Raw genomic sequence first — 14,207 nt, 5'->3', positions numbered from 1 at the left:
AGATTTTGTAGAGGTCCGGAAGGCAAATAGCATACATAAAAGTCAAATGTGTACATTGAGAGCAATGACCCAGCAAATCAAAATCAGTCTGCGAGAGCAGATTTTCTAACTGAATGCCATGATTACGGAAGAAACCACAGACCGGCCACATGTCTCAGCACGACTCCCAGAGATGAAATTCTGCTTAACAACGGAGGCATTTTGTCTTTGTTTACCGACGGTGGAATGCCTTTGGCAGGACTTTAATGATTCCTCTTCAGCAGCATTTTGACAAGCAAGTTCAGCAGTGGATGAGACCAACAAATCAACAGTGAAAAGTTCACTCCTAAGTCAAGACCAAGCATTTCATTTGAATATTTTACTTGGCAGCAAATGGGGAGATTCTCTGAATAGCTATTTGGACTTTGACGTGATAATAAGGAAGAAAGAGCACTTCTTCACAGAGCACCCCTGTGCACCTTCTGCTGGCAGATACTGGAGCACAGGGGTTAGAACTTTGTTGGGTCTTTTGTGTTGTTTCATTTTTTGGTAGAACCGATTTGATTTACCTCGACTTTCAAGGTCTTTGAGTGTCAGCATTGAATACTTCAAGCGTGGAGGGGAAGTGGACAAAACATTCAAAGCTGGGCAGAAATAAGTTTTACTTATGCCTCCTTCCCTCTAGGTGAGTGACTTTGGGCGAGTCATTTCACCTTCAGTGCTCTCAATTATCCAGTGCAGGAGTCCTTGAGACTGTTTCCCCTGGACCACAGTACTGTCAAGGCAGGCCTGTCTCTTATTTGTATTTGCAGTTTCAGTTGTAAGCATTCAGTAATATTTGGGGTGAGTTGAACATGTGCATAAACAGTGGATGGATGGTTATTATAGTTAATGGTCGGGGAGGGGCATGGCTCCTGTTTCTTAATGGGGGCGCTGTTGTCATTCTAGGTTGGGTCATTAATTTTTTGTTCTGCAGATCGTGTCACTATTGTGGCCCCGAGGCAACGAAGACCAGCAGTAACTCCATGTCATTATAGCACAAGAAAATGTCCCGCACTCTTCCAAACGCACCCGTGAGGGATGCTCCTTCTCAGGGTCCCTTCTCTTTGTAACATTCACCAAAGATATCCTTCGAATGAAAAGTGATGTTTTTCAAATGCCATTTACCGAGTCTCTCCTTTTTACCTCAGGCATATGCTATGATGTTGTCATTGTCCGACAAGGAGTCCCTCCATTCTTCATCCCACAATTCTTCCAACGTGTGGCACAGTATGGCCAGGGCTGCGGCGGAATCCAGTGCTATCCAGTCCATAAGCCACGTATGACATTCCCAAGGTCGACCAGAATGGGACCAAGTCCAACGGTAGCATGGCTTTTTCACATAGGACTATTTAAAAGACTGCTGAGCAGAATGCCTTATAAACCTGAAGGGTCACTCATGTAAAGTCTGGGGACCTTAAACTGAATGATTAAAAAAAAAAAAAAGAAAGAAAGAAAAAGAAACTATTTATTCTCGATATTTTGTTTTGCACAGCAAAGGCAGCTGCTGACTTCTGGAGGATCAATGCGACTTAAAATGATTCAATAAAAATGAAAAACTTGCTGGGCAGAAGGCGTCTTCCCGTTCACCTTGCCCCTGGGAGTGGGTGGGTGAGAGGAGTAGTTAAGATGGCAGCATTGATACGAATGAACACTCCATAGAAACTGAATTCTTTTTTGTACAAGATCACCTGACACATGATTGGGAACAGTTGCTTTTAATTACAGATTTAATTTTCTTGCTTTGTTAAAGTTTTATGTAATTTAACCCTTCGAAGACAGAAGTAGTTGGATGAAATGCACACTTGATTATTATAGAAACTGATAACAGGGAGTATTTTTTTCCCCATTAACTTTTGCCTTCTTTAAGTACATTGTTTAAAACGAGGGAACAAGGGTATGTGTATATTGTAAACTATGGATGTTCAATGCTCAAAGAGGTTAAGTCAGTGAAGTAACCTGTTCATCACCAGTACCGCTGTACCACTACGCTAATAGAAGGTTTGCCAAATCCTTGTAATAACATCTTAATTTTAGACAATCATGTCACTGTTTTTTAATGTTTAATTCTTTGTGTGTGTTGCGTGTATCATGTATTTATTTGTTGGCAAACTATTGTTTGTTGATTAAAATAGCACTGTTCCAGTCAGCCACTACTTTCTGACGTCCGAGGCACACCCCTTTTTGAATTTCAAGGACCAAGGTGACTCGACCTGTGTATGGGAGTGCCAAATGGTGTTTGGCTTTTCTTAACATTCCTTTTTTTGTTGTTGTTTTGTTTTCCTTCTTAATGAGCTAAATACGAATAGATGCAACTTAGTTTTTGTAATACTGAAATTGATTCAATTGTATAAACGATTATAATTTCTTTCATGAAAGCATGATTCTCCTGATTAAAAACTGTACCCCATATTTTATGCTGGTTGTCTGCAAGCTTGTGCGTTGTTATGTTCATGTTAATCCTATTTGTAAAATGAAGTGTTCCAGACCTTATGTTAAAAGAGAGACGTAAATAACAGACTGTATTCAGTTATTTTGCCCTTTATCGAGGAACCAGATTTGTTTTCTTTTTGTTTGTAGTCTCATTTTGAAATAATCGGCAAGTTGAGGTACTTTCTTCCAATGCTTTGTACAATATAAACTGTTATGCCTTTCAGTGCATTACTATGGGAGGAGCAACTAAAAAATAAAGACTTACAAAAATGGTTATTTTTTCCCACAGTGTGGTATTTTCCCTTCTCATGCAATTTTGGTTTCCCTTTGGGATCCAGTGATTTAAAGATATGCTGTCTGGGACTTTGATGCCCTAATAGATACATGGAATGTAGAGCATGTGTGTATAGTTTTGAGATGACATGAAGGATAGCCCTTGGCCCAGAGGGACTTGGACTATCTCCCACTCATTGCTCTGGACTTTCTCCATGTGGTACAAAGTCAGGGCTCAGGTGCAACACCACATGGTCCTTGGGATCACCCCATGTCTGCAGTACCCGTTTTAGTTAGGACAGAGCAACCTACAGTTTTTCTTCTCGATTTTACGTAGTGCCTGCCAAAAGGTGTTCTGCTTCTTATTTTTGTTGTTAATTACCCAAATACTGTTGATTGATTCCCAAAGGGGTGGGGGGACCCTTTAACTTTTCTATGATCATTTTAAGTCTTTGCCCACATGCAAAATATCATATTTTCATGGTTAGAATCAGAGGGTAGATTTGATTTCGAGTTTTCTTCCTCTACCAAAAAAACCCACAAAAACTGCATATTGCTACAAGTTCTTCAAAATGATCATTTAGCAGTTGCTCCGTATTCCATCAGGTTTGATCTACTATGATGTCTTTAACCATTCAGATTTTGTTGAAAATTTATGTTTTCTGCTTTTCACTAGTGTAAGCAATGGTATTTTAATTTTTACGCACGTAATTGCTTCTGTGTGTTCGTATATGTACACACGGAGTTGGAATGTGAGGAGTGGTATTTCCATACAATAAATTCGCTGGTGGGGGAGCCATTATGAGTATTTTTTTGCACCTTAAATATAATGCCAACTGTTTTAGAAGATGGTTATTCCAACTTGGCCAGCTGTAGAGGTTTGAACAAGGTCTGCATATTAAATGAGTATGACATGTGGAAGTAGATCCAGACTAATTTCTCCGTTTGTTTATTTATTCATTCTTAGCCAAAATGCCAGATACAGGGAAACCTCCTCACATCCTTTCTAAATGTCAATAGTATAAGAATTAAATATGTGGGGTATAAATATTGATTTTTTTAAATAGAAAGTGTGCACAGGAAGTACTGAGAAAATATACTAAAGCTATAAATCTGGTGTATACAGAAGGAGAAGAAGAATCTAGTGTTTGAGACATAGAACAACAGATTCGAGAAAGTGGAGACTGGGAACGTGTTGTGCATTTTCCTTTGTTTTAAAGAAAATACCTATAAATTCTGAAGCCATTCTAATACTCCCATCGCTACTGAATTCTTGTTAGACTCTCTGAGCATGACATTTCAGTAGTTTGCTAATGCTTAGTGCCTCCAAATTCCAAAGAGGCTTTCAAGCCTTACATTTCTGCTTTCTTTTGCATTCATCTCTCCAGCAGTCCACCGCACGGCCCTGTGGGGAGGCCGTGAGATGTGGTAGAGACAATATTGGATTTGGAAGCTGAAGGCCTGGGTTTGAATTGTGGCTCCATTACTTTAGCGGCTTTGAGGTCTCGGGCAAGTCACATACCTTTCAGAATCTCATCTGTGAAACCAGGGTAATAATACCTGCTTCTCCTGCTACTGAACTGGGTTTCTGGGGATGTTGAAAATCGAAGTACATTTTTAGAAATATTTGGCAAAAGTTCTACACATGCAGGCGCTTCATAATTTTTATGGTGGTAGTTAAGAGAACAGAATGTGTGTGTGTGTATACACATGTACACAAACACTGTGCTAAGAAGAAATGTTTAGACTAAAGCAGAAATCTGTTCCAGAGTGTATAAAGGTGGATATGGACCTTTTTTGGGAAAAGATGTTAGAGATGTTTCTTTTTAAGTTTTTTTTATTGAAGTATAGTTGATTTACACTGTGTTAATTTCAGGTGTTCAGCAAAGAGATTCAGTTATACATATGTGTGTGTGTGTGTGTGTGTGTGTGTGTATATATATATATATATTCTTTTTCAGATTCTTTTCCCTTATAGGTTATTACAAAATATTGAGTATAGTTCTCTGTGCTATACTAGGTCCTTGTTTGTTATCTACTTTATATATAGCAGTGTATATTGTTAACCCCAAACTCCTAATTATGTTTCTTGAACAAATATGTAGCTTTGAAAAATAAAGAAAACTCAGCCCTTTGAAAACATGAGCCATGGAGTCTGATTGTTGAGAGCTCTCCAAAAATTCAAGGACAGTTAAGAAAACACATTCAAAGAATACACACACTCACACTTTTATTTTCAGATAATGACCATCAACCAGTCTTTTTTTTCTGCACAGAATAAATAAAATGAGTTATTCGTTTTTTAAACTGCCTGTTACGCCAGTGTCATGCTGGGCATGTGTATATCCATTAGCTTCATTAATCATCACAGTAAGCCTGCATGCAGGAAGTATTATTCCTGTTTCACAGATGAGGAAACTGAAGCTCAGAGAGTTTAAGAACCTACTTCAAAGTCACCCTGCTAGGAACTGGCTGGCTGAGAATCCAGGAGTGCCTGCCTCCTTAGCCCTCACTGAGGCAAGCATCTCAGAACTCCTGGTTCAGGCACAGCTAAAGAACTCCAAAAAGGACTGTTCCAAACCAAGGCTATGTGCCCACAGAGAGTAAGGCTGTTGGACATGCAAATGTGCCCCGGAGACATTTAGGCGTCTGAGTCTTGGCTATGAAGAGTTTGAAAGGTGAGCGCCAAGCACTGGTTCCCGGGCTTTTTCTATTCAGGTTATCTCAAGTCAGAACCAATGAAACTAGTGCTTTTAAAAGATCCTAAATGCTTCCTTAATAAAAGAAGGGCCTGAGTCATCTTGTTTGCAAATTTTTAGCAGGTATCTTGAGTTTCCTCCTAATCCTTTTTGAAAAAAAGCTTTTGAAATTAGTAACATGGCATGAGTTAAGCCCTTTTTAGATGGTTAGTGGCCTCATCATGAGAGAAATCAAATGTGAAAGCAAGTATAGCTAAAATGTGTACTCATTTCATTTTCCCCAGGTTCAAAGAATTCTTAATGGAAGGATTGTGGAGAGAAGTGGGAAGAGTAAAATGAAAAAAACTAATAGACTGGGTCCAGAAGCCCCAAAGAGAGTTTAGAGAGCCAGCCAGCTCTTCCCCCAAGTGACTTAGGTTAGAATTTAATTGTTTATTATATGCTGCATAACTCATTTCTGAATACAGGAGACTGTCCTTGGTGCAACATTTAGAAAGTGTTTAAAATATTTAGAAGAAGGATGTAGGGTGGCAACTATAAAAAAAAAAAAAATCCAGAAATTAACAAGTGCTGACAAGAGTGTGAAGAAATTGGAACTTTTGTGCACTGTTGGCGGGAAAGTAAAATGGTGCAGCCACTATGGAAAACAGTATGGCAGTTCCTGAAAATATTAAAAGTAGAATTATCATATGATCTAGCAATTCCACTTCTGGGACATCCAAGAGGAATTGAGAGCAGGATCTCAAAGAAATTTTGTACACTCATGTTCGTAGCAACATTATTCACAATAGCCAAGAAGTAAAAGCAACTCAAGTATCCATCGATGAATGAATTAGATAAACAAAATGTGTAATATACAAACAATGGAGTATTATTCAGTCTTAAAAAGGAAGAAAATTCTGACACATGCTACAACATCGATGAACTTTGAGGGCATTATGCTAAGTGAAATAAACTAGTCACGAAAAGACAAATACTGTGATTCCACTCATTTGAGGCCCCTGGAGTAGTCAGATTCATAGAGCTAAATGTAGAATGGTGGTTGCCAGTGTCTGGGGGCAGGAAGGAATAGGGAGCTGTTGTTTAATGGGTATAGAATTTCAGTTTTGCAAGATGAAAAGAGTTCTGGAGATTGGTTGCACAATAATGTGAATGCACTTAGCACTACTGAATTGGACACTTAATATGGTTAAGATGATAAATTTTATGTTACGTATATTTTTACTCCAATTAAAAGGAAAAGAAATAATACAATCTCTCTCTCTCTATGGTTCTTTAAGGTGAAAGAACATAATTCTATTCAACTCAAACAGAAGCAAATTAAGGGAGCTCTTAATTGGTGCATATAAGAGAGCTCATAACAATTGAAGGGAAAGCCGGCAACCCAGGCCTACAGCATAACACAGAACCAGTGGGTAGGCAAAGCTGGAACCCACCTCTTAGGCTGTTATCATCAAGATGAATCAACTACCATTATGTTCAGCTTTTTTTTTTTTTTGTCAGTCTGGGTCTAGATTAAAATTCTAGAGATAGAGCATGAAAATGGCTCTACTTAAAATCCTACTTGATCAAGAGAACCATTAAACTCATCTAAAGGTACGGGGCAGGAAAGGCCAGTCCCCATAGAGCCAAAATGAGAGAATCCTCCCAAATAAGTGGGAATAAATTATGGATGTCAAAACCAACAACTATCCACACCATCTGATTGATAGGAAAACAAACAAATATGTGAGGGCCAGTATTTTCATGGCAGGACACAGGGTTTGGTAATGTCAAGGGTAATCCGAGGCATAACATGATAGCACATGCAAAACAAGAACTGTTCCAGAAAACATAGGACTTAACCATCCTCAAAGGAATACTTGCTTCAATGAATTCTTGAAGTTAGGATTGTTGTTATATTTTTTTAAAGTGCTTCAACTATGACTCCTACTAATGACTGTACCAGGACTGGCAATAAAACTGTAGCCAAGTAGCCACGTGTTACTGAGAATTAAAGCAAATTGATTCATAAAAGTATTTTGCAGACTTCTTTGGGGCACATGCAGTAATCATGGTGAGTAAGTAACGAAAGCATTTGTCTCAATAAAAAACATTCAGTAAGCCAGTGTCTAGAAAGGAAACCAGAAGCCACTCTAAATATTTTAAGCAGAGAGGGGTTGAAGGCAAAGGGTTGCATACAAAAGTATTGGAAGGGCTTTGACATACATACACTACTATGTATAAAATACATAACTAATGAGAATCTACTGTATAGCACAGGGAACTCTACTTAATGCTCTGTGGTGACCTAAATGGGAAGGAAATCCAAAAAAAGAGGGGATCTATGTATACGTATGGCTGATTCACTTTGCTGTACAGAAGAAACTAACACAACATTGAAAGCTTTGGAAGGGCTGAAAGAGCAAAAGGAAGAAAAGGATGTAAATCAGACTAGGAAGTGGCCTGTGACCCTCATCACGGAGTTGTGGAGCCAGGGCTGCTGCTGCTGGAATCTCCCTTCCTGCTGCCTTCTAACCTCCCACCAGTGCCTTCCATTGCACGTCACTGGAAACCAACTGGCAAGGGAGTCTGAGGAGTGAGGTTTTCAAGCATCCAGGCTCCTGTGATAAAGATGAATGCTGGGAAAGGTGCTGAGTGCCAACAGACCGTATCTGGCATGGGACCACCGAAACTAGATATACATACTAGTTTAATAGGAAAATCCTCCAATAACTTCCCACTGTTTTTAGAATGGATATCAACACATCATGGCCTGCAGGGCCCTCCATGACCCAGTTTTTGCCTACCTCTCTAGTCTGTATTACTGAACAATCATGTTACAAATGACTGGAAGTTATATACTGTAACATTTTACTGGTTAGTAGGATTTTGCGTGAATTTCACTTGTTTTCTTCGTTTTGCTTATCTACGTTTTTACTTTATCTAAAAATAAACATGCATTAATTTTTAAATAAGAAAAACATTATAAAAACAAACAAAAAGCTCCTTCTAAATTATTAAACAGGACAAAAGAGAACAAAAAGGAGGTTTTGTCTGAGGAAGTGATGTATATGCTTCAGATCATCAACTGTGAGTGTTGGATGAGGCCAAACTGCTCACTCTGTAAGTGACAACAGTGAGATCTAGAAAGAGCAGTGATGGTTTGGTCCAAGGTCCAAGGTCACAGAGCTGATGTGGAGTCCAAACTCAAGTTTCTGCTTTCTGGACCACTTCCGTGTGAACCATTCTCAAGGTGAGGAGTGGGGTATGAGTGGAGTGGGGTGCAATTCTAGTGTTCTGTGAGAGAGCTGGGGTCAAGGGTTTCTATAGTGAGTTCAGGGGTTAGAGTACCTCTGAATGTGCCTAAATCAACACCAACGACATAAGTGCTAGACCATGTTTTTATGTTCAACATAAAGAAAAGGAAACATGTCTTTAATGCAACACACTTATTGTACATATTATAAGAATAGAGTTACGGTAGCCACTTCTCGCATGTAGGTTCGTGTCGATTTCATTTCAGTTTCGAGTTCTGAATGCTGGTCAGAAATGGGGCTCCTTTGACTAACTAGCTGAATGGTATTGAGCTCATCTAGTCAAGAAAGGAGTGGTCAAAGGCATCTTGTTTAAAAACCCTGCCCCAATTTGACATCTCAGAAGGCAAAGCTGACTTTTAATACTTCCTCTGCATTATTTCTCTGCAGGATAAAATCTTGGCCTTTTCCAATCATCTCTTTTAGGCAGCAGCATCTCTAAAACAGGATAAATAAATCAGGAGAACAAAGAATCAGAGAGTCCCCCAAAGAAGCAGAGTTAACAAAGATAGCAGGAGGCCAGTTAGTGTCATGACCTTGTCAAAAAAGATCTCCTCACCACCAGCATTGAAGTCATCCTGGTCTGTGACAGTCACATTCTCCTCACTTAAAATAATAATGGATTATACTAGGAGGGGTGACATATTAAGTGATTTCAGTCAGCATTATTTTGAATTAGTGAATCCGATCGGCCTTTTCTCTGTGGTAGCATGAAGGCCATATTTTTTGAAGAGGTCAGAGTGGGGTGAAGATGGACAGTAAGGAGACAGATTTGAAGTACTCTCTGCATGGGCAAGACTGGGGCTTATGAAGCAGAAGATGGTAGCTGCAATCCAGATGTGGTTCTGTTGACCTGCGATGGGAAAATGTGTTGTAACAAGGAGAAATGAGTGCAGATTTTTTTGTTTTGCTTTGCTTTGCTTTGTTTTTGTCAAGGACCGATTCTTTCATCAAAATTCATTTGCTAAAGACAAAAGTAAGGATTAAGGTCTTCAACTGACAGACTTAAAAACTAACAGAAGGATAAATTGGAAATCTCAGCGAAGAATTTTTGATAAGCAAATCTATGTGACAGTATAAATAGGGAGATTCATTTAGCTCTGTGTCTTTGTAAACCTCTTGAGAAAAATATAGGGGCCAAAAGATAAAGATTTAAATTGTTTAGCCCTGAATTTCTTTAATATGGTCTTTACTAATTTAGTGTCTACTGTTATTTAAACTAGTAAATGGGTGACATTTTTTTTAACTGTTCTTTCATTACTTAAAATCAATAATTTCCTCTCCATATTCTTCCAATAAGTCCAAAAAAATTTTTAATTGACTAAAAAGCAGTTTGCCCTTCACTTTTTTTCTTAAAATGCCATCCAAAGATATATATATATATATATATATATATATATATATATATATGAAGAATAATTAGAGAAAGTAGAATTTCTCTCTTTAATATGTTCACATTTGGAAGAGATTTAGGATTGTCTGCCGCAGTTCTCGGAAAAGCAACAGCAATTATGGGAGGGCATGGAGGTAGAGTCAGAGACCTGGAATTCTATCATTTTTGTCACAAACTAGCTGTGTGACCTTATGCAAGAACAGCTATTCCCAATTTTAACAATTTAACTATCACCACAATTTTTGCTATATCTGTGTACCACTTGAGTCATTGCTTAGTTTAACTTTCTTTTTCTTGATTTATTTTTTTATACATTGATAATTTTATCTTAAAAGAACATATACATAGAAACCTACTTTTCATAAATATCACTTAGTAATAAAAATAAATACAATGAAAAACTACAGCAATATTACTAGATTGTAGGGAGATGCTTGTAGTCAACGTTACTACTCTCTGGGTGTTATTGGAAAGCACATGTTCCGGTTAGGGAGGTCCATGTGACTAGTTCTGTCTGAAAGACTGCAAGGGGAAGTGACACATGGCACTCTTAGGCCAAATAATTTAATTGACACTACACGGTTCTCTTCATTCCCTTCCTCTGATGTGACAAGGAAGAAAGCTGCAGGTCCCAGATGATGCAGGTATAAGATGATACCCTCAGCCCTGTCATCTGAGTGGTGACGGCATAGACTTGCTTCCACTGTGAACACCAACCCATTGAGATATGAATGGTGAATAAGAAATATACTTTTGTTCAGTTCAGGCACTGAGACTTTGAGTGTGTTTTCACCCACAGCAAAACCTGACCTATACTGATCAGTACAACACTGTTGCCCACTTAAGACTGTGGTCTCTTTGTCTACTTGTGTTTTGTTGGAAAAGGGGGATATTAGGAAGTGTTAGAATGATGTTAGAGAAATCTTAGCTCTAATTTGAGACTTTCTTCTTGATTATGATGAAAAAGTTAAGAATCATTAAAAGAGAACAATTTCTTAAAATATACTGGAAAAAATATGAAAATTCTTTGATCCTTTGTTCCTTTCTCAAAAAAATGATAGAAAATACTTGGCTCTATGATGATGAGAGAAAAACATGTGAAGATGGCAACTGCTCAGCATACAATCAAAACATTTTAGTGGGTCTTATTTTAAAGCTGTATGATATTATGCAATGTAGCACAAGGGTATTTTGAAGGGCAAATATTCCTTTAACAATATACAAAACAAAGTGGTACTTGGTTGAGGCAAGCCTGTCTCGGTAGGGTGACATCCCCATAGAGACCTCGTGTTGGAAAGAGGTCCTCCATGAATAGTCTGGGTGAACTGTGTAGAAGGGAGAGGGAGAAGTGTGTTAATATCCTCAGACACCCTGAGATATGTGGTGAAAAAATGGAATAGGGAGATCAGATAACCCAGGGAACCAGTGGCAGAGGAGGTGAAAAAGTGTCTCATTTGGGTCAGGTTGTAGAGGGAGAGCCAATAAGGACTTACTGATGGTTTGGCTTGTGGGATATTCAAATAGTACCTAAACAATAATTATTATTTATTGAATCCTTAGTATGTATCTAGCACTGAAGATAATGCTTTTATCTCTTTTGTTACAACGATCCTACCAATGAGTTAATTTTATTATTCCCATTTTATCATCTGGAAAACTGAAGCTAAAGCAGTTAAGAAACTTACCCAAGATTGCACAACAGGTTAATAAAACAGCTGTGAATGCACCCAGCTGTATCTGTCTCCAAAGGCTCTGAACTCAATCACTCTTTTATCCTGGTGGCAAGGGATGCTATTTTACCTTCCCATTGATTAACCAGCAATTACATTTTTTTACAAGCACTTTATCCTTCTCCTTTTCTTTTGAATATTTGGAATCTGATCATGAAGACAACCTAAGATATATCCATGTGCTTAGAATTTTGCCTGTGTAAACAGAACATTTTGCAGAGGAATGCAAGGGTTGAGGGTTGCATGAACAGTCCAGCTATGCAGAGTAGGATGGATGCCACTTAGCTTTGACCAATTATTCACATATGTCTTGAGCATGAAAACTATTTGTTGGTTTCCTACAATTATAAGTGGAACAGTGTAAGGTTCTGGGTCACTTCACGGTAGGTGGTTGCTTTCAAAATAAAGTCATTTCTGTATGTACACGAGTTGAGTTTGTGTGAGCATGAGGGGGCAGAGAGGGAATTCAGAGGGGCAAGTGAAAAGATGGATGGATTAGAAGTTGACTAGTGGGATATGGCACCATCAAGTTGGCTTTAAAGAGAATCCCAGTAAAATATGTCATAGCAAGAGAAAGCACAGTGGAAAAAGTTCATGGTTGGAACCAGACACACTGGGATAAGGATTACAGTTTTGTTATTAATGCAGGACCATGGGGGAATAGTAATAACTACCACATAGGGGGGAAAAAAGTTGCAAATATTGTTACACATGAAGCTTTTGGTGCATAATTCATGTGCTATTATAATCCTTTCTGTTTTTTTCTTTTTAATTTTTATTGTTATTTTATTCATCTTTTTGCATAGGCAATATCTGCTCTTGGTAAAAATTTAAAAATTATAAAAGGGAGCAAAGTAAAAAATAAATTTTCTTTCTTCCCTTATACCCCAGCAACCTGGTTCCGCTTCACAAATGCAAATCCTGTTGTACAATTCTTGTATATCTTTCCAGAAGACATGCATATTAGTCCTTTTATTTCATAGATGGTAGAACACTATATGGATTTTTTTAACTTAATTTTTCTTAAAAATCATTGCATCTAAATTCAAATAAAGTTATCTTCTTCTTTTCCTTGTTCTCCCCTCCTGTCTTCTCTTCTCCTTTTTCAAGTACACAATATTCCACTGTACCATAATTTGACTACCTAATCATCTACCAATGACCATTTAGGGGTATTTCCAATATTTTAGTACTAGAAACAATACTTTAATGAATATCCTGGTAAGGAGTCATAGAACTGCAAGGTCAAAAAGTGTGGGCATTAAATTAATCTCTAAAGAGTTGTCATCATCATTGTGTGAGAATGTTTCTGTATATCAAAGTAACAATCTGACAGCTTTGTCAATCTAAAGTGATAAAACATAGTGTATTTCTTTACTATGAGTGAGGTTGTGTGAATCTTTCCATATGTTTAAAGACCATTAGTTTTTTTATATTTTATGTAAGGTATCTGTTTAGTTATCTGTTCCTATCCTTTGCCTGTATTTCTCTAGATTTATTCGTTTTGCATTCCAAGGAGCTCTTTATTTAAGTAAACAGCCTTTCATTTGTGATATTATAATTTTTAACTTATCTTTTGCAAAGATTATTTCTGCAGTGAAATTCATCAACCTTTTCTTTCTTTTATGGTTTGTTTTTATGTAGAGAGAAGTTTCCCACTCTGATTATTTTTAAATTATATTTTGTTTTGCCTCAAGTTTGTTTTGTTGTATGATATAAGGTAGAGATTATATTTAGTTTCCTAAACATCATTTAATAATAATTGATCTTTTTACAGCTGATTTGAAACGTCACCTTTTCATATACTAGATTTCTATATGAATTTTGCTTTATTTTGGGAGATCAATCTACCTATTGAGTGGCCAATAACACTGTTTTAATCAATATAGCTTTTTAGAAGGTTTTATGGTAGGGTCAAAGCTGTTCTGTACAACCATGTAGGTTGCACAGAACTCCTTTTTCAGGACCATTTTTTACATAAATTATAGGGTTAATGATGCCCACCACCCTACTCCATGCCAGAACTGTTCAGTGCACAGCCTACACAGTTAATGGGTCAATCCCATGCAATCGTTTAACTTCTTCAGAATTTGCTAACTATTACTGTTTTTTTTTTTTTAAGGAATTTTAGAATTAACTTATTAGTTTTAAAAAGTCCTATTGACTTGTTTTGCAACTGGGACTCATTCAGTTCACAAATTGACTCAGGGAGAATTGACACTTACCTCACACCATACCAAAAAATAAAATTATTTCCAGCAGAATTGTATGTCTAAAAGTAAAAGCTAAACAACAAAAATTAGACATGACATACAGTAAGGCAATCTTCATGAACTTAATGTAAAACATCTTTCTTAAACGGGAT

At 37.5% G+C, this 14,207-nt stretch overlaps 1 protein-coding gene across 11 annotated transcripts in view; it reads left to right on the top strand.

Moving 5' to 3' along the window:
- MECOM (MDS1 and EVI1 complex locus) overlaps positions 1-2,727 on the top strand; it is a 569,001-nt gene extending 566,274 nt beyond the window's left edge. For all 11 annotated transcript variants that reach the window (XM_033855448.2, XM_033855444.2, XM_033855447.2 and 8 more), the window contains one exon: positions 1,170-2,727. In XM_033855448.2, coding sequence (XP_033711339.1) covers positions 1,170-1,182 — 13 coding nt within the window. In that variant the 3' untranslated portion in view covers positions 1,183-2,727. The remainder of the gene's footprint in view (positions 1-1,169) is intronic.
- The last annotated feature ends 11,480 nt before the right edge of the window (positions 2,728-14,207 follow it).

Source organism: Tursiops truncatus, chromosome 4 (assembly GCF_011762595.2).
Source record: "Tursiops truncatus isolate mTurTru1 chromosome 4, mTurTru1.mat.Y, whole genome shotgun sequence".
In the NCBI taxonomy this organism is placed as follows: Eukaryota; Metazoa; Chordata; class Mammalia; order Artiodactyla; family Delphinidae; genus Tursiops; species Tursiops truncatus.
Note: the sequence above shows the minus strand (reverse complement) of the source record. Positions and strands in the feature narration are given on the sequence as shown.